Source organism: Salvelinus sp. IW2-2015, linkage group LG19 (genome assembly GCF_002910315.2).
Source record: "Salvelinus sp. IW2-2015 linkage group LG19, ASM291031v2, whole genome shotgun sequence".
Classification (NCBI taxonomy): Eukaryota; Metazoa; Chordata; class Actinopteri; order Salmoniformes; family Salmonidae; genus Salvelinus; species Salvelinus sp. IW2-2015.
This window is the reverse complement of record NC_036859.1, coordinates 24211999-24236093: the sequence shown is the minus strand read 5'-3', so window position 1 is coordinate 24236093 and position 24095 is coordinate 24211999. Positions and strand designations below refer to the sequence as shown.

The window sequence follows — 24095 nt, the reverse complement described above, 5'->3', positions numbered from 1 at the left end:
GACGCACGGACATTTACATTACATTTAAGTCATTTAGCAGACGCTCTTACCAGAGCGACTTACAAGTTCATAATATTCATCCTGGTCCCCCCGTGGGAATGAACCCACCAACCCTGCGTTGCAAGCGCCATGCTCTACCAACTGAGCCACACCGGACCACGGACACACACGCACGGGCACAACACGCACGACACACGCACGACAACACACGCACGACACACACGCACGGACACACACGCACGGACACACACGCACGGACACACACGCAAGTAACTCTAATGAAGCACCCCATTGTGGCGTTTCCGTTTTTTCTATGACCCTCCGTTCCCATGGGCTTGAGCTCGAACAGCCACAGCTCTAATGGCTGTTGTTTGAAGATAAGGTTTGATGGTGGATGTGTATTTTGGACTTGCTGTAGTGGCACTACACTGTGGCGACCCTGGTTCTGAAACCCAAGCTCTCTGTGTATATTGACCTTCTAGATGAATCACTTTTGTACCACACCCTTTTCTGACCACTTCTACCATGGGCAAACATGTATGGAAGTTTTGTTGAAAATAAAAAGGGTGCGGTCAAAAAGTGATAATGATCATATGGAACGACCCTATAGGTAGTACTGAATCATATAGAACGACCATATAGTAGTACTTGAATTCATATAGAACACCCTAAGTATCTACTGAATTCAATGAACGACCAAATATAGTACGAATTCATATAGAACGACCATGTAGGTATGTACTGAAATTCATATAGAACACCCTATAGTATGTACTGAATTCATATAGAACGACCATATAGTATGTACTGAATTCATATAGAACACCCTATAGGATCTACTGAATTCATATAGAACGACCATATAGTTATTAATTATAATAGAACGACCATATAGGTATGTACTGAATTCATATAGACGAACCTATAGTATCTACTGAATTCCATATAGAACGACCCTATAGTATCTACTGAATTCATATAAACGACCATAATAGGTATCTACTGAATTCATATAGAACGACCATATAGGTATCTACTGCATTCATATAGAACAACATGTAGTATCTACGAATTCATATAGAACGACCATATAGTATCTACTGAATTCATATAGAACAACCATATAGGTATCTACTGAATTCAATATAGAACGACCATTATAGGTATCTACTGAATTCATATAGAACGAACATAGTACTTACTGAATTCATATAGAACACCCTATAGGTATCTATTGAATTCATATAGAACGAACATATAGGATCTACTGAATTCATATAGAACGACCATATAGGATCTACTGAATTCATATAGAACGACCATGTAGTATCTACTGAATTCATATAGAACGAAACATATATATCTACTGAATTCATATAGAACGACCATATAGGTATCTACTGAATTCATATAGAACAACCATATAGGTATCTACTGAATTCATATAGAACGACCATGTAAGTATCTACTGAATTCATATAGAACGACCATGTAGTATGTACGCATTCATATAGAACGACCATGTATGTATTCTACTGAATTCATATAGAACGACCATGGATTATCTACTGAATTCATATAGAACGACCATGTAGTATCTACGCATTCAATAGACGAACCAGTATATCTACTGAATTCATATAGAACGACCATGTAGGTATCTACTCATTCATATAGAACGACCATGTAGTATTACTGCATTCATATAGAACGACCATATAGGTATCTACTGAATTCATTATAGAACGACCATAAGTATCTACTGAATTCATATAGAAACACCATGTAGTATCTACTAATTCATATAGAACGACCATGTAGGTATCTACTCATTCATATAAAACGACCATGTAGGTATGTACTGCATTCATATAGAACGACCATATAGGATCTACTGAATTCATATAGAACGACCATATAGTATCTACTGAATGCGTATGTCTACCAGGTCAATGAGATATGCAGAAGACACATTCTGTTGCTCATTAAGTAAATGGACAATAAAGTAATCATCTTCTTAATAGCGACAGACGACAGTAACCAGCCCCCGGGAGAGGATACTGTCCATGCAGGTCTGAGCACGGGTCATCAGGGGACTCTGAGGAAAAGCTGTCTGTCTCACCCTGCAGGACGGGGCACCGCCATCCAGGAGGTAAGCAAGGTAGAAAAATGCCAAGTTCCAGAAATCCTGGTTGGTAGATTCCCAGCATCAGATGGGAATAGGAAGGAAATCCGGTAACCTGCAACAATGTATCTGGAAAACCTGGAATTCTGGAAAGTACTAGAGATTATGCAACCCTATAACAAACACAGCTTAATGTCTGCCTTATGCCCCTAACACAGCTTAATGTCTGCCTTATGCCCCTAACACAGCTTATGTCTGCCTTATGCCCCTAACACAGCTTACATGTCTGCCTGTGCCCCTAACACAGCTTAATGTCTGCCTACAAACACAGACACAGCAACAATCACCCAACAAACAAACAGTGTGAACAGCCTACCTAAATTGTTCTCAATCAGAGGAAACGTAAACACCTGCCCCTGATTGAGAACCAATTCAGGCTAATTGAAAAGAACCCAACATAGAAACACATAACATAGAATGCCACCCAGCTCACGTCCTGACCATACTAAACAAAGACAAAATAAAGGAAAATAAGGTCAGGAACGTGACACTTATGCCCCTAACACAGCTTCATGTCTGCCTTATGCCCCTAACACAGGCTTTATGTCCGACTTATGCCCAACACAGCTTTATGTTCCGACTTATGCCCCTAACACAGCTTTATGTCTGATATTCCCTAACACAGCTTTAGTCTGATTTATCCCTAACACATTTATGTCTATTTATACCCCTAACACAGATTTATGTCTGACTTTTGCCCCTAACAAGGATAGAAAGCATTATAACAAACAACAGAATGTGCGTAGATGCTTTGAATTTACCAGACACCAACACACACAATAACTTGATGTATGCCTGATTCAGCCAAAAATGACTCCTTTGATATCCACATTTTGTTATACAGCAGAAGTTATTATTTAGTACGATAATGAGTTTCCATTTCCATTTAATGGAATCTTGTTTTCCATTCAAAAATCCTGGCATTACTCACAGAAGCCTCATAAGTGACCGGCAAGACCACGTATAAAGTAAATATATTGACCCATACAAAGTAAAAAATATAATAAAGCTTAATCTGAGCTTTCCACAGCGAAGAGCAGCCTACTTTTCTAGGAGTGTTTTTATTGTGATCTGACTTAGTGGGAGGGTTGGATACAAAGGGGGACTCCCAAATTGCCCCCTATTCCCTACATAGTGCACTACTTTTGACCAGAGCACTTTGGGCTCTACAGTTGAAGTCGGAAGTTTACATACACCWTAGCCAAATACATTTAAACTCAGTTTAAATTGCCTGTTTTAGGTCAGTTAGGATCACCACTTTATTTTAAGAATGTGAAATGTCAGAGTAATAGTAGAGAGAAGGATTTATTTCAGCTTTTATTTCTTTCATCACATTCCCAGTGGGTCAGAAGTTTACATGCACTCAATTAGTATTTATGAGCATTGCCTTTAAACTGTTTAACGTGGGTCAAACGTTTCGGGTAGCCTTCCACAAGCTTCCCACAATAATATGGGTGAATTTTGGCCCATTCCTCTTGACAGAGCTGTATAACTGATCAAGTTTGTAGGATCCTTGCTCGCACACGCTTTTTCAGTTCTGCCACAAAATTTCTATGGTTGAGGTCAGGGCTTTGTGCACTCCAATACCTTGACTTTGTTGTCCTTAAGCCATTTTGCCACAACTTTGGAAGTATTGTCAGAAATTGTCAGTAAACAATTGTTGGAAAAATTACTTGTGTCATGCACAAAGTAGATGTCCTAACCGACTTGCCAAAACTATAGTTTGTTAACAAGAAATGTGTGGAGTGGCTGAAAAAKGAGTTTTAATGGCTCCAACCTAAGTGTATGTAAACTTCCGACTTCAACTGTATATAAGGAAATAGGGTGTGTAGTGGTTTCTAGAGACCAGAGGGTCACATCTTCCCCTGCATGTGGTGCCCAGATGAGTGTCTGACTGCTCTGATAGTAGTCTATATAGGACCTCTACACCCACACAGAGACCCTGCAGCCATGACCCAGGGGCCCAGGCCCTCCCTACCACCTCCCTAACCCTGTCTTAACCTGTCTCCTACCAGCAACAGATAAGGGTGAACGTAACCACTTCACCTACCGTCTGTTAAGGGCTTCCTGGAAGTGTGTTGATGTGGTCATGAAGCACCCAACACCTTTCTACTGTCCTCTCCACCTCTGAACACACCAGGCTTGCGTCACAAATGCCACCCTATTCCTATATAGGGCACAATAAGGCTCTGGTCAAAAGTAGTGCACTTAATCAGGAAAGGGTGCCATTTTGGACGCACCCTCAGTTTCCTCAGCTATGTGCTGCAGAGTAATACAGTGACTATATAATGAAGTGCACTTGGCTTGATCAGGATCAGGGGAGGTAGCTGGGCCACTTCTCCAAACTCTCTTCTCTCTCTCTGTGCTATTTGCTAATAAACTGTTGGCCTCAATCTCTCCCCTCTTTTTTCCCTCTTTTGAATGTTTTGCAGCTCTCATGTGCGTCGTGAAACCAGATGGGGTTCCGCAGTTATGCAAAACAGATGAGATCGGGGAGCTGTGTGTGTGTTCTGTCGCCACGGGGACGTCGTACTACGGTCTCTCAGGCATGACCAAGAACACCTTTGAGGTAAGGTATAACAGCATGGGGCTATGGGTTGAGCTACCCCTGGGTCCTGGCTAGGGACGAATGAAGCTCCTGGGGATTGACTCTAAAAACTGCTGTTGCTTCCGTAGTCTGAAAAACACATTCACAATTCCTCAAGTGCACTTTAATCCATTAGTGGAGAGAGACTCATTTAATGGAATTGCACCCTTATGTGATTTGTTAGTTCATTCATTCATTTGTTTTATTTAGCCATTGGGCTAATTTAACCATCACTTTATCCACCTGAATTTCAGGGATTGTGTGTGATGCTTGTGTGTGTATTGCAGGTTTTTATGAGTGTGATAAACAAATGTGTGTGTATGTGTGTGTGTCTGTGTACTCTAGGTGTTCCCCATGAACAGTGTTGGGGCTCCCATCAGTGAGTACCCCTTCACCAGGACAGGCTTACTGGGTTTCGTGGGTCCTGGGGGGCTGTGCTTCATCGCTGGCAAGATGGACGGCCTCATGGTGGTGGGGGGAAGGCGGCACAACGCTGATGACATCGTGGCTACAGCCCTGGCTGTGGAGCCCATGAAGTTTGTCTACAGGGGGAGGTGGGTTCTAATCCATTTGTTGTGTATATAGCGACAGGAGTTTTTCTGAACATGTGACCTAACCAGGTAAGCCTCTGGGCCCTAGATATAGGTTATAGAATAGACTCTGGGCCCTAGATATAGGTTATAGAATAGACTCTGGGACCTAGATATAGGTTATAGAATAGACTCTGGCCTAGATATAGGTTATGAATAGACTCTGGCCCTAGATATAGGTTATAGAATAGACTCTGGGAACTCTAGATATAGGTTATAGAATAGACTCTGGGACCTAGAATATAGGTTATAGAATAGACTCTGGGACCTAGATATAGGTTATAGAATAGACTCTGGGCCCTAGATATAGGTTATAGAATAGACTCTGGGCCCTATATATAGGTTATATTTCTTGATCAAGTCAAGTGGAGTGGTAAAACTCCTGACACTGCTTAATGAATACAGTATGGTGATTGTAGCTGATTGACTGATGATGTGTGTCTCTGCTAATGCTGTGTTGGTAACAGTATTGGTCTGTTTCTCTGTTTTTCTGTGCTCCAGGATAGCAGTGTTTTAACAGTGTTGGTCTCATAGAGATCATATAACTCATTCTATATAKGGTCCCGTGTGGCTCAGTTGGTAGAGCATGGCGCTTGCAACGCCAGGGTTGTGGGTTCATTCCCCACGGGGGGACCAGGATGAATATGGATGAATATGTATGAACTTTCCAATTTGTAAGTCGCTCTGGATAAGAGCGTCTGCTAAATGACTTAAATGTAAATGTATATGTAATTATATGGTCGGTCTCCTGTRTCTCTGTGCTCCAGGATAGCAGTGTTCTCCATCACTGTGTTACATGATGAGAGGATTGTGGTGGTGGCAGAGCAGAGACCTGATTCTACAGAGGAGGACAGCTTTCAGTGGATGAGTAGAGTGTTGCAGGTATGCACACTCACACACACACACACACACACCAGTAGACTGATTTAAAGCCCTGTACTGTAACCCAGCCCTCTAGGTTCTTGTCCATTGCTAAAGAGACTGTGGTTCACTATTAAAGCTTTCTGCAGCTTTATGATTGCAGTAAAAACAAAGACATTTTCTCTCTCTCTTGATCCAGTTACACATGGCCTTGATGTCTGTACTTTCTTTACGACTTTTATGTAGCCAAATCTAATCACCTAGTTCCACTTAAGTCGAATATTCATTTATTCATGTATTGATGTCAATGGGAGACCAAGTGAGAATTTAACTTAAGTGGCAGTTAGGATTTGCCCATTAGACGTACTTTGAATGTCTCAAACACTAACAATCACTGTTCCTCCACATACAGGCGATATATGGTATGTCTTTACTGCTGTAMGTCTATCTGATTGTGTCACAAATGGCACACTATTCCCTATATAATGCACTCCTTTTGACCAGAGGCCTATGGGGCACACATCACCCTAAATCCCAGACCACACAGGAAGATGTCCATCAACATTTGTGTGACAGTGTCAATTCAGATACAGTGCGTAGCATATGCCACTGTAATTGTCTTGAACATCCATAGTAAACAGTTGTATTCTTTCTCGAAATGGGAGTTCCTTGAGTTTTCCAGCCGTAGCCTGCCTAGGCTATATGCCTATGGTTGACATCAACACAGGTAGGCAGTTGTTTTCATATGTATCCTATTTGACTGATAAACCATATCTTACAGTCCAATACATTTTCAAGTACATCTTTAGTCTACTTAGCATAGCGGAGATCATAACAATTATTCTAAGGCACTCACTAACCATGCACCCTGTTTGAACGTCATCAACCAAATCGGCTGTAAGCTAAAACAGTGATAGCCTACTGTCAAGAAATGAAATTGACAACATGATCTATAATTCCGAAACACAATCCAGTTGATAAATTATACAATGTCGTTGCATTGCTACACCGTGTATCATAAGCACTAGCCTAAACATAATATTGGCACTGGCAGTTAAACGTATCAACACTAAATAGACACATTTCACAACTCTAACAACAACTAACAATGCACAAACAGTCTATTTTCTGACAGTTTATCAGGTCATTTTACCAGCATTGCTCTGCGGTGATGCAAGACAAATAGACTCATTTGACGCGCCGTTGACGCTCGTGGCCCGTCGGTTTTCTCTCATTCACTCCCATGCATTCCCTCTCCATACAGGCCATAGATGGGATCCACCAGGTGGGGGTGTATTGCCTGGCCCTGGTCCCCTCCAACACCCTTCCTAAAACCCCTCTGGGGGGAATCCACCTGTCAGAGAGCAAGCAGCTGTTCCTGGAGGGCTCCCTGCACCCCTGCAACGTCCTCATGTGCCCTCATACCTGTGTCACCAACCTGCCCAAGCCCCGGCAGAAACAACCAGGTGAGACACTATGTTACACCATAGCACACCATCCTGAGTGGGTCTGCCTAGGGGATTGATAGTTCATTTGTTTCATTGAAATCCTTAGTTTGTGTGGTTTTATTGGGTGCAATGAAGTCAGTGCAGAACTTGCAAGTAGATTCACTTAGATGTATATTAGATTTCTATTTTAAAAACCTGTACTGATAGGGAGATAGAGATATCTACATTCATTTATTTCAACTTCTTCATATGTGTTTATTACGTTGGATGAGGTGTACAACTAAGATCATGCAGATTGAGAACTGTACAGGGAGTGTATTGTAATCTGGTCCGATGACTATTGTAACATGTTTCCCATCTGATCCAACACATTCCATTCCGTATCTCAGCTGTCACCTCTCTCCATTAGTTTCTGGACTGTGTTCCTCCTAGATAGATCTTCCTTTACAGCACAAGTTTCTCTGGCCATTTCTGTCTGAAAGGCACTCTGTCAGAGTAGAATCCTCCAGTCAATTGACCCACCCATTCAGTTCCATTTGCCTCTGAACACAAGGTCAATCTCAGCCCACCCTGTCACTGTAAATGTCTTCTGGGGAATTCACTGCACACACACAATGTGAGCCAGTGTATATCACTACAGATCACAGCCAGGGATATAGACCACCTGTGTGTGTGTGTGTGTGTGTGTGTGTGTGTGTGTGTGTGTGTGTGTGTGTGTGTGTGTGTGTGTGTGTGTGTGTGTGTGTGTAGTTATGTATGTCTGACCCCTATGCCTCTGTCCTCAGAGATCGGGCCTGCCTCTGTGATGGTGGGGAACCTGGTATCGGGGAAGAGGATTGCCCAGGCTAGTGGCAGGGACCTGGGCCAGATGGAAGACAATGATCAGGCAAGAAAGGTGTGTGTGTGGCTCTCTGAGGGCTTGGTTTTCATCAACACACTCATTAAACCATCGACTGTGTGCCACTAGCTGAATCTGATGATGCATCCCAAATGGCATTATTTTCCCTACATAGTGCAATACTTTTGACAAGAGCCCTATGGTCCCTGGTCAAAAGTAGTGCGCTGTATAGAGAATAGGGTGCCATTTGGGACACATCCTGGCCCGGTTTAATCTGGCACGCTCTTCATGTTTCATTTGACCGTCTACGCTCGTTTGACCCCTTATACACAAGTGTAGTGGTAGTTCAACCATTGTTCATCTGTAGTCTCCTCAAGTCATTTGAAGGCTTTATGTCACATCCTCTGTTTTCTATAAATGATCTCTCTAATTCTATTCTTTCATTCATAATACCTAAGCATTTATATGGACGGAGCAATACCGACAACAGCCCCATAGCTCTGCAGTCCAGTCAGATGTATTGTTTGAGATCCACTCTGAGTTAGACTCAATTTAAAGGCTAAAACTGTACTGGTAACAGTAGACGGATGTGGTTACAGGACTAATATGGAACAAATCCTTTAAAAGCAGCACAGAGACAGGCCACTTTAAGATATATTTCGTAGGCACAGTAAGACATTTCACTTCGATTTCATAGCCTCTCTGTCGCAGAGATACCTAATATTAGGGTGTGTAAGTGTACCCATGAACTGCACCCCAAATGACACCCTATCCTTATGGGCCCTGGTCAAAAGTAGTGCACTAACTATATAGGGAATAAGGAGCCATTTGGTACACAGTTTGGTGTGTTCTCGCAGAGGTTCTATGTATTGACACTAGGCTTCCAGGTTTCTTGTCTCCATTGCTTCCCCTCTATTTCCACGGAGTGTTTGAACAATCCCTTCATCAACATCCCACAGACTGGGATGTGGTCTGGGCTTCTCTAAGCCCTGACTTCATATTTAGGTCAGGTTTTCCCAAGACAGGCCACATAGTGGATGGCAGATCAGACTAGTAAACGGAGTCTGGGTGAAGGATTGTGTTGTCTTGGTTGGTTGTTTTCATTCACTTTACCTTCAAACAGAACATTTCCCTCAGGGTTTTAGGACTAACCTGAGTGCATCTGAAATGGCTCCCTATATAGTGCACTACTTTTGATCAGGTTCCATACGGCTTTGGTCAAAAGTAGTGCACTACAAAGGGATTAGGCTGCCATTTAGGACGAAGCCCCTGTCAATACAGAGGTGTACAAACCGTAAGGGTGTGTAGCTATGTGATTTGTCAGACTAGATTTGATAGCACTTTCTTTTACCATGGCAGTGGTGTGGAAAGTCATTATTAATAAAGGAATGTGTAGTGCCTGGCTGGTGGCGCTGAACGACGGTGAGGGTAGCCGTAGCGGAGAGAGAATTGATTTCTACTTTCTCTAATTCAGAAAAATCTCATCAATTACCCCATCTGGCTGCCGCTGGGCAGTATGCCCTCTAATGTGAAGTGACAAGGCAAACGACTGTGACAACACAACACACACAGATTTCTTCTGTTTGTACTTTCCCTCAGGAGGACAGGGCACATTGTCTGTATCCCAAACWGCACACTATTCCCTATATAGTGCACTACTAATGACCAGGGCCCATAGCGCTCTGGTTAAAAGTATTGCAATATATATAGGGAATACAGTGCCATTTGGGACGCAGACATTGTTTGTGGTGTGGCTTGGATTCCTCTGACTCAGACTGTTCATGTACCCTTTCATGTGATCTAATCCCCCTAGCAACCATCAGTCTGTATCCCTTCCTCTGTTCTGTTCAGCATGCCAACCAAACCATAATACTATCTCTGCTGCTTCTCTCTAGTCATCACCTTAATGCACCCGGATGGACTGTCTTTCTGTCTATCTGTATGCTCATCCATCTGAAAATCAGGCCCTCTGTGTGAATGGGTTTTTCTTATTCTTCGTAGCTCAATTTCCCTTATATAAAATGTTGTGATTTTTTGGGGGGTCTAGCCATGTGTGGTAGGTAATGGTTGCTGCTCTAGCATGTTTTAACAATGTATGCAACATGAGCGTTGCTAGGGTAACTAATACTTTGTGGTAAACTTCATGTTACTGTTGCTGAAAACGTACACCACTGACCACCTCGTCACATAACACTAAAGACTCTTAAGCTATCCACTTTGATCATGACAGCGGATCCTCTTAAACTCTGGAGTCACAGACTCTTTTAACTAACAGATGAAGCGCTTCTCTGCTGATTCTAATCTAGGCCCTGGAATCTGAGTTACAGACAGACACTGACTGCCTGGGCTGATTAAAGACAAAAGGTCTTTGTACTATTCTGTACTGAGCGGAAGGCCAGGCTTCACTGGAGCACTGGGGGAATCTCAGAGGAGAGGGTGGGCCGTCACAGTTCAATACAAAGCTCAGCACTTTCTATCAGTCTCTGTCTTCTAGCTGTCGCAGCTCTGACAATACCGGGTTTGCATCCCAAATGGCACCCTATTCCCTATGTAGAGCACTACCCAAGCCTATAGGCTCTTGTCAAATGTAGTGCACTATATACCGAATAGGGTGCCAATTGGGATGAAGCTTGGGCCTCTCGGTCTCCTACTGATCCAGAGATATGTAGTTTCCCCTCTACAGTAGTGGGACGGTTTCCTGTGACCAGAGCGAACAGAATACATTGGTTTTATTAAATTATCCACAGGGCTAATGGCAAGTTCCTGAGTGATGTTTTCATCAGGAAAGTGTTCATATTTTCCTAATGTTGTTGAGGCGTTGGCAGACTGGAATAAGTTCCTGTCTTAATGTTTGTGTGGGTGCAGAGAGGGATTCACTTAGTCTCAGGCAGCCCCTCACTTGTAATGCACTACTTTTGACCAGAGCKCTATGTGCCCAGGTCAAAATTAGTACACTATATAGGGAATAGGGTACCATTTCAGCCTAGGAGAAAGGTACAGTAATTATAACCAGTGCCGGGGTTGAAACTTGTCTGCCATTTCACAAAACCTGTTAACCTTTTGAGGAGAAGATGTTACAGTCCTTTTCATATTAGAAGGTGACACGCTGAGTTCTTAATAAAACATAGCATTCTTGCAGCACAATGAACTGCACTCATAATATTTCAACACTGAGGGAGAGAGAGACAGAGAGAGACAGAAAGATAGAGGGAGAGAGAAAGGCTAGCCAGCACACAACACATGCACTCCATATTGGTGCAGCAGATATAAAAGACAGTGTGAGGAATGAGAGAAGGGGACAAGCGTGTCTCAGCTTATGCATTTTTCAAAGTTTCATCCGTGCGGGCAGTGGAGGAGTAAATAGAGGAAGTGTAATTCATGCCAATTGCAGTTTGGATCTGTGGGAGGCACCGAGCAGGACAGTTAGGAGTCTGTAGTGTAATATTGCCTGTCTTCAGGCCTGGTTTTATAGTGATGAATTAGAAATTCAATATGCACCGTTTTAATCCACCGGTCCAACTGCTACAGATAGAAGATCACAGACAACAGGACTTACAGTACTTCGCTGCTCTGAACACCAGGGCCTGAGCAAAATCCACCCACCAACAACAGTCATCTTAGCATGTGTGTCTAGTTCTTGAAAAAGGCTGTGAAAATTAGAGCTGTTGAAAGTGTTTAGTTTTACACTAGGGCTCTTGTCATTAAGTAGGGACAGATGTTGTCCTGTTGAAACACAGTCATTTGATATTTCCTGTCTAATTCCATAGGAAAGCCTATTTTCAACAGACACACAGAACAGACTACTTCCTGTGAACCCCGGCAATGTTCCAAATCGCACCCTATTCCCTATATAGTGCACTGCTTTTTACCAGAGCCCTATGCATGCCCTGGGCGAACGTTGTGCACTCTAAACAGGGAATAGGGTGTGATTTGTGACACCTGGTTGTCCTCCTGTCTGATTTTAACACGGAGACAGAATGTCCCCTCTCAGTGTGACCTGGCCATCCAGCGACAGGCTTACTTTCCTCTTTCTTTCTATTTTTTTAGTTCCTCTTTCTCTCTGAAGTGTTACAATGGAGGGCCCAGACCACTCCGGACCATGTGCTTTACACACTGCTCAACTCAAGGGTAGGTGTGGCCTGGCTGTATTGTGATTGTTCACATCTGACTCCTAACATGTTTTGTAAACATAGCAGTAGCAACTGAAATAGTCGGCATTGTTGCCGGCTGTTAGAGAAACACATCAGGATTTTATTTGAAGTAGCCCTATCAAAGACCCATTGAAAATGTTGACTGTAAATCATAATTTTCTTGCTATCTAGTATTGATTCAGCAGTTTTGCATGACACTGTATCTGTGGTAATTTCTGATTGTCTGTCTCTCTCCGTTTCTCTCTCTGTATCTCTCTCTGTATCTCTCTCTGTGTCTCTTTATCTCTCTCTCTCTCTCTCTCTGTTTCTCTCTCTGTATCTCTCTGCTTCTCTCTCTGTATCTCTCTGTTTCTCTCTCTGTTTCTCTTTATCTCTCTGTGTCTCTTTATCTCTCTCTCTCTCTCTGTTTCTCTCTCTGTTTCTCGTTATCTCTCTCTCTCTGTGGTCTTTTCTCTTTCTCTCCGTGTCTCTTTATCTCTTTCTCTCTCTGTATCTCTCTGTCACTCTTTCTTCTCTCTCTCTGTGTGTGTTTTCGTGTGTGTGTGTTGTTGGTGTGTTGTGTGTGTGTGTTGTGTGTGTGTGTGTGAGTGTGTGTGTGTGTGTGTGTGTGTGTGTGTGTGTGTGTGTGTGTGGTGTGTGTGTGTGTGTGTGACTACAGGGGACGATAGCCAGCTCGCTGTCATGTGTCCAGTTGCATAAGAGAGCAGAGAAGATTGCTACCATGCTGGCGGAGCGAGGACACCTGCAGGACGGGGATCACGTTGCGCTCGTCTATCCCCCTGGTATGTCTGGTGCACAAACACACACACACACACGACATGTCTGTCACTGGGTTTGTGTGTTGTCAGTTATTGTGCATCACATCAACATGTCCCTGTCCATTCCCACCTTTCGGTTAGCTGCCTACCTCATCCATACAGCATAAATTAGCGATGATAAACTAAGCTAAGATTTCCGTCCCATCATGTCGCTACAATAAAAACACATGTAAACATCTACACCCCACTGGTGCGCAAATGGGATAGGTTCTGTTTTCTTGTTATCATTCATCAACCTAGAAGCATTCAGTGCTGACAAGACAAGAGGGCCTGAGCCACATCCCACTATGATAGAATAGTACTTCCAGCAAGATTGTGCTGATCTTTAATGGCACACACAGTGGGACGCAAACAAATCCATCTTTAAGGCCTTTGGCGAGAGACAGGACTGAATGTTCCAGGTTTTAAAAGGTAGAACTCTAATTTGGAACTCCATCAGCATTTGGGAGCCAGAGACATTCAAGCGTTCAGAGTGAACCATAGGTCCATAATGAAGAAACTCAGTCAAGGAGGACAAATCCCGACAAGGGTGATTGCCTGAGAGCCATTCAATTAACTGTCTCTAGGACAGCCAGCTCAATACTACACCTTGTCCTGAGAGTGCAGCTGTCTGTCTGTCTGGAGGCTGGCTCTGATTCAGCACGGGGTCTCATGGACAGAGGGACGGGGACTAATATTTTTTACGCCTTTTGACTCGTCTTCACTCCTCTCCTCTCCTCTCTCTGTGTCCTTCATGCAGGGATTGACCTGATAGCAGCGTTCTACGGGTGCCTGTACGCGGGCTGTGTGCCAATCACCGTGCGACCTCCGCACCCCCAGAACATCGCCACCACTCTGCCCACGGTGAAGATGATCGTAGAGGTAAGTGCCTCGTTGACATCCATGTATCAAGTCATCGCATCCCAACTGACCTTTATTTGGAGAAGGGAAATGAAAATGTAGAAGGAGACGCACCATGTAGGAGGTGATATTAGAGCAGGAGTTTCCCCTCTCACTTATAGGCCATTTCTGGAGCATTTTACCGTGCACGTGTGCAGGTGCGTACATGCGTGTGTGTTTGAACATGTGCTTGGGTGTCTTAACAGGTTTGTGTCCCAACTCGTGTGTCTTTCCTAACGTGTGTGTGCCCCCAGGTGAGCCGCTCGGCGTGTATGATGACCACAGCGGTGATCTGTAAATTGCTGAGGTCGAAGGAGGCGTCGGCAGCAGTGGACGTCAGAACCTGGCCTCCTGTCCTGGACACAGGTAAGAGACTACATTTARCCACTCTGCATCACGGTCTTAAGAAATACTTTTTCCTCACAACTTCTTTACAACAGACACCGATTCAAAGATCTTGCGACCAATCGAGACAAATGACAATGTCAGAAATATAATTTATCATCTACTTAAAGTCCATTAGGAAAGTATTCAGACCCCTTAACTTTTTCCATATTTTGTTACGTTACAGCCTTATTTTAAAATGGATTAAAMAAAAAATGTTCATCATCAATCTACACACAATACCCCAGAATGACAAAGCGAAAACATATTTTTTGACATTTTGGCACATTTATTACAAATCTATGAGACTAGAAATTGAGCTCAGGTGCATCCTGATTCCATTGATCATCCTTGAGATGTTTCTACAACTTGTTTGGAGTCCACCTGTGGTAAATTAAATWGATTGGACATGATTTGGAAAGGCACACACCTGTCTATATAATGTCCCACAGTTGACAGTGCATGTTAGAGCAAAAACCAAGCCACAAGGTTGAAGGAATTGTCCGTAGAGTTCTGAGACAGGATTGTTTTGAGGCAAAGAACACAGTGGCCTCCATCATTCTTAAYTGGAAGAAGTTTYGAACCACTAAGACTCTTCCTAGAGCTGGCCACCCGGCCAAACTGAGTGATCGGGGAGAAGGGCCTTGGTCAGGGAGGTGACCAAGAACCTGATGGTCACTCTTGAACCAGATGGAAGCCACTCCTGAGTAAAAGGTACATGACAGCCTGCTTGGAGTTTGCCAAAAGGCACCTAAAGGATTCTCAGACCATGAGAAACAACATTTTCTGGTCTGATGAAACCAAGATTGAACTCTTTGGCCTGAATGCCAAGCGCCATCCAACCTGACAGGGCTTGAGAGGATCTGCAGAGAAAAATGGGAGAAACTCCCCAAATACAGGTGTGCCAAGCTTGTAGCATCATACCCAAGAAGACTCAAGGCTGTAATAGCTGCCAAAGGTGCTTCATCAAAGTGCTGAGTAAAGGGTCTGAATACTTACGGAAATGTAATATTTTTGTTTTTATATATACAGTGGGGAGAACAAGTATTTGATATACTGCCGATTTTGCATGTTTTCCTACTTACAAAGCATGTAGAGGTCTGTAGTTTTTATCATAGGTACACTTCAACTGAGAACGGATCAAAATCCAGAAAATCACATTGTATGATTTTAAGTAATTAATTTGCATTTTATTGCATACATAAGTATTTGAAAAACCTACCAACCAGTAAGAATTCCGGCTCTCACAGACCTGTTAGTTTTTCTTAAGAAGCCCTCCTGTTCTCCACTCATTACCTGTATTAACTGCACCTGTTTGAACTCGTCACCTGTATAAAAAGACACCTTCCACACACTCAATCAAACAGACTCAACTTCTCCACAATGGCCAAGACCAGGGAGCTGTGTAAGGACATCAGGATAAAAGGACTAACTTGCACAAGGCTGATGGCTACAGGACAATAGCAGCAGCTTGGTTTGAGAATGCAACAACTGTTGCGCAATTATATTAGAAAATGGAAGAAGTTCAAGATGACGGTCATCACCTTCCTGTCTGGGCCCATGCAAGATCTCACCTCGTGGGCATCAATGATCATGAGGAAGGTGGGATCACCCAGACTACACGCAGGACTCGTCAATGACCTGAAGAGAGCTGGACCACATTCTCAAGAAAACCATTAGTAACACACTACGCGTCATGGATAAAAATCCTGAGCCGCACGCAATCCCCCTGCTCAAGCCAGCGCATGTCCAGGCCCGTCTGAAGTTGCCAATGACACTCGATGATCAGAGGAATGGGAGAAGGCTCATGGGTCTGATGAGACAAAAATAAGCTTTTTGTCTAACTCCTCGCCGTGTTTGGAAGGAAGAAGATGAGTACAACCCCAAGAACACCATCCCAACCGTGAAGCATGAGGTGGGAACATCATTCTTGGGGATGCTTTTCTGCAAGGACCCAGACGACGCATCTGCACCCGCTATGAGGGGAGTGATGATGGGCCACTGTAGCGAAGTCTGGCACAACCTCCTTCCTCAGCTACGCGGATGTCTCATTCGAAAGATCGCGGCGTGGCTGCGGGTCCTCCCCTCCCAGCCATCGCCGCACAACCGATCCCTCAAACACCCACCACCCCAGTAGGCAACTTACGGGAGGCTCCGTAAGAAGCATCTGCCAAGGCCTCCGAGTGAGCACTTAGCCAGTCTCCAGACCTGAACCCCAATAGAAATCTTGGGAGCGACAAGTCCGTACTTGCCCAGCCGACATGCCCAAACTCTGTAAGGATCGGAGAAGGTCTGTATGCAGGATTGGGCCAAAATCCCTGCCTTTCAGTGTTGCAAACCTGAGTCAAGAACTACAGAAAGTATGATCTCGTGTAATTGCAAACAAATGTTTCATGCACCAAATATTAAAGTTCCCTGCTTTTCTGATGTATCCAAACATACTTATGTCATGCAATGAAATGCAAATTAATTACTTAAAAATCATACAATGTGATTTTCTGGATTTTTGTTTTAGATTCCTTCTCTCACAGTTGAAGTGTACCTATGATAAAAATTACAGACCTCTACATGCTTTGTAAGTAGGAAAACCTGCAAAATCGGCAGTGTATCAAATACTTGTTCTCCCCACTGTATATATATATATATATATATATTTGCAAAACTTTCTAAAAAAACAGTTTTGCTTTGTTATTGTGTGTAGATTGAAAAAAATACAACAATTTAATGAAATCGTTTTTAGAATAAGGCTGTAATGTAACAAAACGTGGGAAAAGTCCAGGGGTTTGAATACTTTCCAAATGTACTGTATGATGGCATTGGTGATAACAGTGGTATTTTCCTTTCTCTCGCTCCTCTAGATGATTTGCCAAAGAAGAAACCTCCTCTGTTGTACAAGCCCTCCAATCCAGACACACTGGCCTACCTGGACTTCAGTGTGTCCACCARAGGGATGCTAGCAGGAGTGAAGGTAAACCACTTCTAACCAGAATGTGGTTCTCCTATCAGGGAGGCTGATATCTCTAAAAGCATATGAAGTGAAACAGGAACAAGCTGTGTTACAAAACACTTTGAACGTGATCATCTGAGTGAAAAGATAGTGGTTACATTTCAAAAACATGAAAGCAGTTATTGATCCCAGCCCTCTGKTGTGGATGAATAGCTGAATCTCTCACTGTACTGCACAAGTGCTCACTCAGAATGCCTATTCTCCCTGGCGCCACAGATCCAAACACATACAATGGAAGGTCTTMTTCACAGTTAATCTGGCCTTGTTGAAACCTTTGTCTGTCTGACGAAGCTCAGTAGGAAATCCAGTGAAACAGCATCTTGTGAAAGATTTATCTTTTCACTGGTCAATAAGGGAAGACATTTGCTATCAGTTCCTCAGTGGACTAAGGCTTAGTGGATTTTCTCCCTGTTTTGTAAGTGAGTATTAATCTTCACCAAGAGGCGATTGTCTATTCTGTTCCTCCCCCTGCTATAAACACATTGAAGAATAATGTTGCCTTAGGTGGTGGGTGAGAATTGTTATGGTGTGTGGGGCTCTCTTATGTAGTTTACTAAAACAAAATAGCATCTTTGGGATGTTGGGATGTTCAGCAATGCTAAATAACAATGTATTTCGTGCTGTACACTAATTACCATAACAAAACCCTGAATCTGGGCCTCTGTGAATATATGTTTGCTCCTACCACTGGTCTGAGTCCCAAATAGCACCCTGTTCCCTACTAGTTTTGACCAGAGCACTATATAGGGAATAGGGTGTCATTTGGGATGCAGCTGGGATTGCACTTTAACAAGGTCTCAGGCTGGAGTGGAACTACTGTTTAATAAATTGACAATAACAGCTTTATATCTACTAGAGATGATACACACACACACACAGTTCTGACAGCATTAACCCACCGTATATACAGCCGCTTGTGTTGTGTCATTGTTTTGCCATTTAATTCATTATTAAGATGAAGGATTCAGACAGTGGTACTCACAGTAGCAGCTCATGACAATATTTGGATGAATTGTTTTCTGGAATGCGTTTCCTAATTCTCATGCGGTTCAATTGAAACTTTTTTAATGAATGACTGAAACACGGTCCTGTTGTACTTCATTTGTTTACATGGCTATTATTTAGTAAAGCACATGAGATGACAGCATGGGTACAAATGATACCAATATGTAGCCTGTCTTTGTTGGTTTGTGTTGTAGCCAAGTTAGCCAGAGTACCAGTCTGTATGAGCCATCATGCCAGCTCCTTGTCACTGGTTGTCATGTTTGGCTTGACAAGGACAGCGATCGGCTAGGACCCCAACTCTTGCCAAGTAGAATGATAAAACTACATTTGTAATCCGTATGTGATTGTTTTTGTCTTCCCGACTGTGTAGATGTCTCACACTGCCACCAGTGCCTTCTGCCGTTCTATCAAGCTGCAGTGTGAGCTGTACCCCTCCCGTGAGGTGGCTATCTGTCTGGACCCCTACTGCGGCCTGGGCTTCTCATCTGGTGCCTTTGCAGGTGAGACAGAGAGAGAGATGGACCCTCCTAACCTCTTCACTGCCCATCATCACCTCCACACACACATCTAGCTCTGTCTTTGTCCACACACACACACAACACACACACACACCACACACACACACACACACACACACACACACACACACACACACACACACACACACACACACACACACACACACAACAACACACACAACACACCACACACACACACACACAGCTACCCCTGTACCTCTCTGATCTGAAGAAACTCTGCTATGTTCACCCTGGTGGAGGGGGGACCCAATGCAGCCTTATGCATTATTCTGCTGTGTTTACCCTAGCCCGCCATCCGTCTCCTTGTGATGATGTATCATTATTCTGCTGTGTTTAGCCTAGCCCGCGCGTCCGTCTCCTTGTGATGATGAATCATTATTCTGCTGTGTTTTAGCCTAGCCGCCGTCCGTCTCCTTGTGATGATGTATCATTATTCTCTGTGTTTAGCCTAGCCCGCCGTCCGTCTCTTGTGATGATGTCATTATTCTGCTGTGTTTAGCCTAGCCCGCCGTCCGTCTCCTTGTGATGATGTATCATTATTCTGCTGTGTTTAGCCTAGCCGCCATCGTCTCCTTGTGATGATGTATCATTATTCTGCTGTGTTTAGCCTAGCCGCCATCCGTCTCCTTGTGATGATGTATCATTATTCTGCTGTGTTAGCCTACCCGCCGTCCGTTCCTTGTGGATAGTATCATTATTCTGCTGTGTTTAGCCTAGCCGCCTCCGTCTCCTTGTGATGATGTATCTTATTCTGCTGTGTTTAGCCTAGCCCGCCGTCCGTCTCCTTGTGATGATGTATCTATTCTGCTGTGTTTAGCCTAGCCCGCCGTCCGTCTCCTTGTGATGATGTACATTATTCTGCTGTGGTTAGCTAGCCCGCCGTCCGTCTCCTTGTGATGATGTATCATTATTCTGCTGTGTTTAGCCTAGCCCGCGCCGTCTCCTTGTGATGATGTATCATTATTCTGCTGTGTTTAGCCTAGCCCGCCGTCCGTCTCTCCTGTGATGATGAATCATTATTCTGCTGTGTTTAGCCTAGCCGCCTCCGTCTCCTTGTGAATGTATCATTATTCTGCTCTGTGTTTAGCCTAGCCCGCCGTCCGTCTCCTTGTGATGATGTATCATTATTCTGCTGTGTTTTACCGCCTAGCCCGCCGTCCGTCTCCTTGTGATGATGTATCATTATTCTGCTGTGTTTAGCCTAGCCCGCCGCCGTTTCCTTGTGTGATGTATCATTATTCTGCTGTGTTTAGCCTAGCCGCCGTCCGTCTCCTTGTGATGATGTATCATTATTCTGCTGTGTTTAGCCTAGCCCGCCGTCCGTCTCCTTGTGATGATGTATCATTATTCTGCTGTGTTTAGCCTAGCCCGCCGTCCGTCTCCTTGTGATGATGTATCATTATTCTGCTGTGTTTAGCCTAGCCCGCCGTCCGCTCTTGTGATGATGTATCATTATCTCTTGGTTTTAGCCTAGCCCGCCGTCCTTCTCTCTGTGATGATGTATCATTATTCTGCTGTGTTTAGCCTAGCCGCCGTCCGTCTCCTTGTGATGATGTATCATTATTCTCTGTGTTTAGCCTAGCCCGCCGTCCGTCTCCTTGTGATGATGTTATCATTATTCTGCTGTGTTTAGCTAGCCCGCCGTCCGTCTCCTTGTGATGATGTATCATATATTCTCTGTGTTTAGCCTAGCCCGCCGTCCGTCTCCTTGTGATGATGTATCATTATTCTGCTGTGTTTAGCCTAGCCCGCCGTCCGTCTCCTTGTGATGATGTATCAACGCTCTGCTTTGCTCCACTCTCCACTGGCTCTCTATTCGCCTTCCCAGGGGAAGCTCTCTCTCTCCGGCATGGCGTCACTCAACTTGTGAAATCTTCATATGGAAATATGATCAGTGGGGGGCTGTACAGAAACCAGGCCCTTGCTGAAGAACAAAGCTGTTTTATATGGCGGGCGTGTGTTTCAGATTGGGAGTGTTTCTGATTGATGCCTATGCAAAGCTAGCCCTAGTTGTTATATTTTGTATAATGCACTAGCTACTGGCTAGCTGCACTACAGAGGTTGGTTCGGCCTTGATAAAATGGCACTGCCCTGCATTGTAAATGGTGCCACTGAATACATAATGTAGTGAAGTGTGTTGTTTAGATTGGTAGTGGTCGGAAGTACATAATGGCTCATGTCACTGGTGTGAAGAGTAACGTTTTTATGTTAAGTTTATGTGCACACAGGCTATGTGTAGAAGCTCAGTGTAGAACTCCGTTTCCATCTCCTGTGTGTAGTGTGTACTCACTCTGTGTAACCTTTGTGTAATCACTCTCTGTATGTGTATTTGTAAGCTCATATTTTCTGTCTCCTGTGTGTACTTTGTAGTGTGTACTCCGGCCACCAGTCCATCCTGATCCCGCCTTCAGAGTTGGAGGTGAACCCTGCTCTGTGGCTGCTGGCTGTCAGCCAATACAAAGTCAGGGACACTTTCTGTTCTTACAGCGTCATGGAGCTGTGCACCAAGGGCCTGGGCCTGCAGACCGAATCCCTCAAGGTAAGTATCCATCCGCCAAATCACCACAACAATGATACTTAGATAAGATCAAATGTTATTGCAATGTGACGATCTGAAAGTAAAACACTTTGTGACAACCTCTAATGTAAAAATATTGATTGACTTATTGATTGATTACAATCTAGTCCATCAGCCCAGACTCATCTTACCTGGTTAGTTCTGGTTTGATCCAATTTAATGCATTTTGTTTTGTCCCTCACCCTTCATCAGTCTCGAGGTCTGGACCTGTCGCGGGTCAGGACGTGTGTGGTGGTGGCAGAGGAGAGACCCAGGATAGCTCTGACTCAGTCCTTTTCCAAGCTCTTCAAAGACCTGGGCCTTCACCCACGAGCAGTCAGCACCTCGTTCGGCTGCAGAGTCAATCTGGCCATCTGTCTGCAGGTACAGTCAGTCCCTTCCACCTCTCTGCTCTAGTCCACAAACCCCATGCCCTCTCTGTCCCTCAAAAAGTTGTATAAAATGTGCAACTCTTACTTAGCTCAGTCTTTGGCATTGAGTCTTTGGGTGCCGTCTCTGTCTGTCCCCCACTCTGTCGCCAGTGGAACTCTGATAGACTGAATAAAAAGGAAAGCTCTGTCTGCATCCCACATTTGAATGGATATTATTATCAATGTTTCTACCCACAGTAGACGACATGCTCTTTCATACATGTTAGCCAGTGGGTGTCTATMGTGGCTCTGTTGTAGTCTTGTGTTAGTTGAAAGGCTTGCTACTGTTTCTTGTCATTCTCTCTGCCTTCAGTATCGTTTGCATAGCCTATTCCTCAGGTTGGAAATTAGTTGTTTGTTTTATTTAGAGACATTGTTAACTCACTAGTTGCATTGCGGTTTGTTTGTTTTTTGGGGTAGGAGAGAATAATCTGATTTAATTTAATGMAGTATAGTCATTAGTCTGTATTTGTGTGACTTAACCTGAGAAGCAACAGTATTCTCTGTGAGCCTACACACACACACGCACAGCCATGCGGTTCTGATGAGAAACATGATACCTTGGAAACACAACACAGGTTATTTCTCCAACAAGATAAGTCTTCTCCACATCTGGTCAATTGTATTTTTGGGGGGCTTGGGAATTCCATGTTTCTCTACACTGGCTTCAGTGAGTCCCAAATGGCACCCGATTCCCTACATACACAGAGCCCATAGGGCTCTAGTCAAAAGTAGTGCACTATATAGGGAATAGGGTTCTATTTGGTATGCACAAAGTGGGTTGTACAATAATGCTAGCTGAAAATGGGGATGTCTGAGATTTCCTCTGCATCTTGGAGTGTTGAGATTTTCCCAGCAGGTATTTGGCTACAGGCCATAGGGCCTACAGTAATAATCCTCCTGTCAGGGTTTACATGATGAAAAGCCAACATACATAGATATCCTGTACATATCTCACCCTCTCTACTGCTCTGCTTTTCATAAAAACAACAGCCAATTACCAGACACAGCCCAGCGTATACCTATTACCTAAATAGTGCATGACTATGGGCCCTGGTCAAAGGTAGTGCACTATATAGGGAATAGAGTGCCTTTTGGGACGTACCCTATGTCTCTGGAACACCGCTGTCCATAAGCATTGCACATGCTGCTATGTCATGCTTTCATTTTGGGCTGCTCATTCTTTTACATGATTCAACTTATTTTGCAAGCTTTATTATTTAAATAATATCAAATTGTAAGCTTTATTATTCAAATGTCAATGAGATAGTGATAAGTATACCATTTGCACCTGTTTCAGGTGTACATATCTGTTCAATCAACCAATGAAATCTGAATGGATCGATAAAAAGCCCAATCGAGAAGCCTGTTTAAAATGTTTGTTGTATTTAACATAATTATTTAACATGTATAGATTTTTCCCTTTTAAACTTTATTGTAAATAAGGTATTAGGCTACCTCTGACACATGCTTCTTAACTTGAGAATACATGGATGTAATCATGTAAATGTAACTGTTATTGTATTTTAAATGTTCTAACCTAACATTGATCTATTGGCTATTAATAAGCCAAGTTTGTAACATAGCTTCTTATTAGTTAAGACTGCTTCTCAAAAAAAAATGTTTTCCATTTCTATATTTGACATTTTCGTCCCCCTCTGTTATTTTGCATAACCCCACCCACATATCTCATACTTGGTTTTGTCTTCACCCCCCCTCCCTCCARCCCCTAATTTCTCCTTCCTACCTCCTCTTCACTCTTCTCCTCCTGCTGCTGCTATAGCCTCACAGGCTGGGGAAGCTTGCTGACCAGGT

At 43.6% G+C, this 24095-nt stretch overlaps 1 protein-coding gene across 1 annotated transcript in view; it reads left to right on the top strand.

Annotated features, from left to right (window-relative positions):
- LOC111979222 (disco-interacting protein 2 homolog C-like) overlaps nucleotides 1-24095 on the top strand; it is a 309794-nt gene that overhangs the window by 271264 nt on the left and 14435 nt on the right. The window contains 14 exon segments of the mRNA XM_024009605.2: nucleotides 4618-4754; nucleotides 5118-5326; nucleotides 6130-6244; nucleotides 7488-7689; nucleotides 8457-8566; nucleotides 12557-12637; nucleotides 13319-13442; nucleotides 14218-14339; nucleotides 14612-14723; nucleotides 17600-17709; nucleotides 19124-19232; nucleotides 19235-19253; nucleotides 21663-21831; nucleotides 22063-22233. Coding sequence (XP_023865373.1) covers nucleotides 4618-4754; nucleotides 5118-5326; nucleotides 6130-6244; nucleotides 7488-7689; nucleotides 8457-8566; nucleotides 12557-12637; nucleotides 13319-13442; nucleotides 14218-14339; nucleotides 14612-14723; nucleotides 17600-17709; nucleotides 19124-19232; nucleotides 19235-19253; nucleotides 21663-21831; nucleotides 22063-22233 — 1790 coding nt within the window.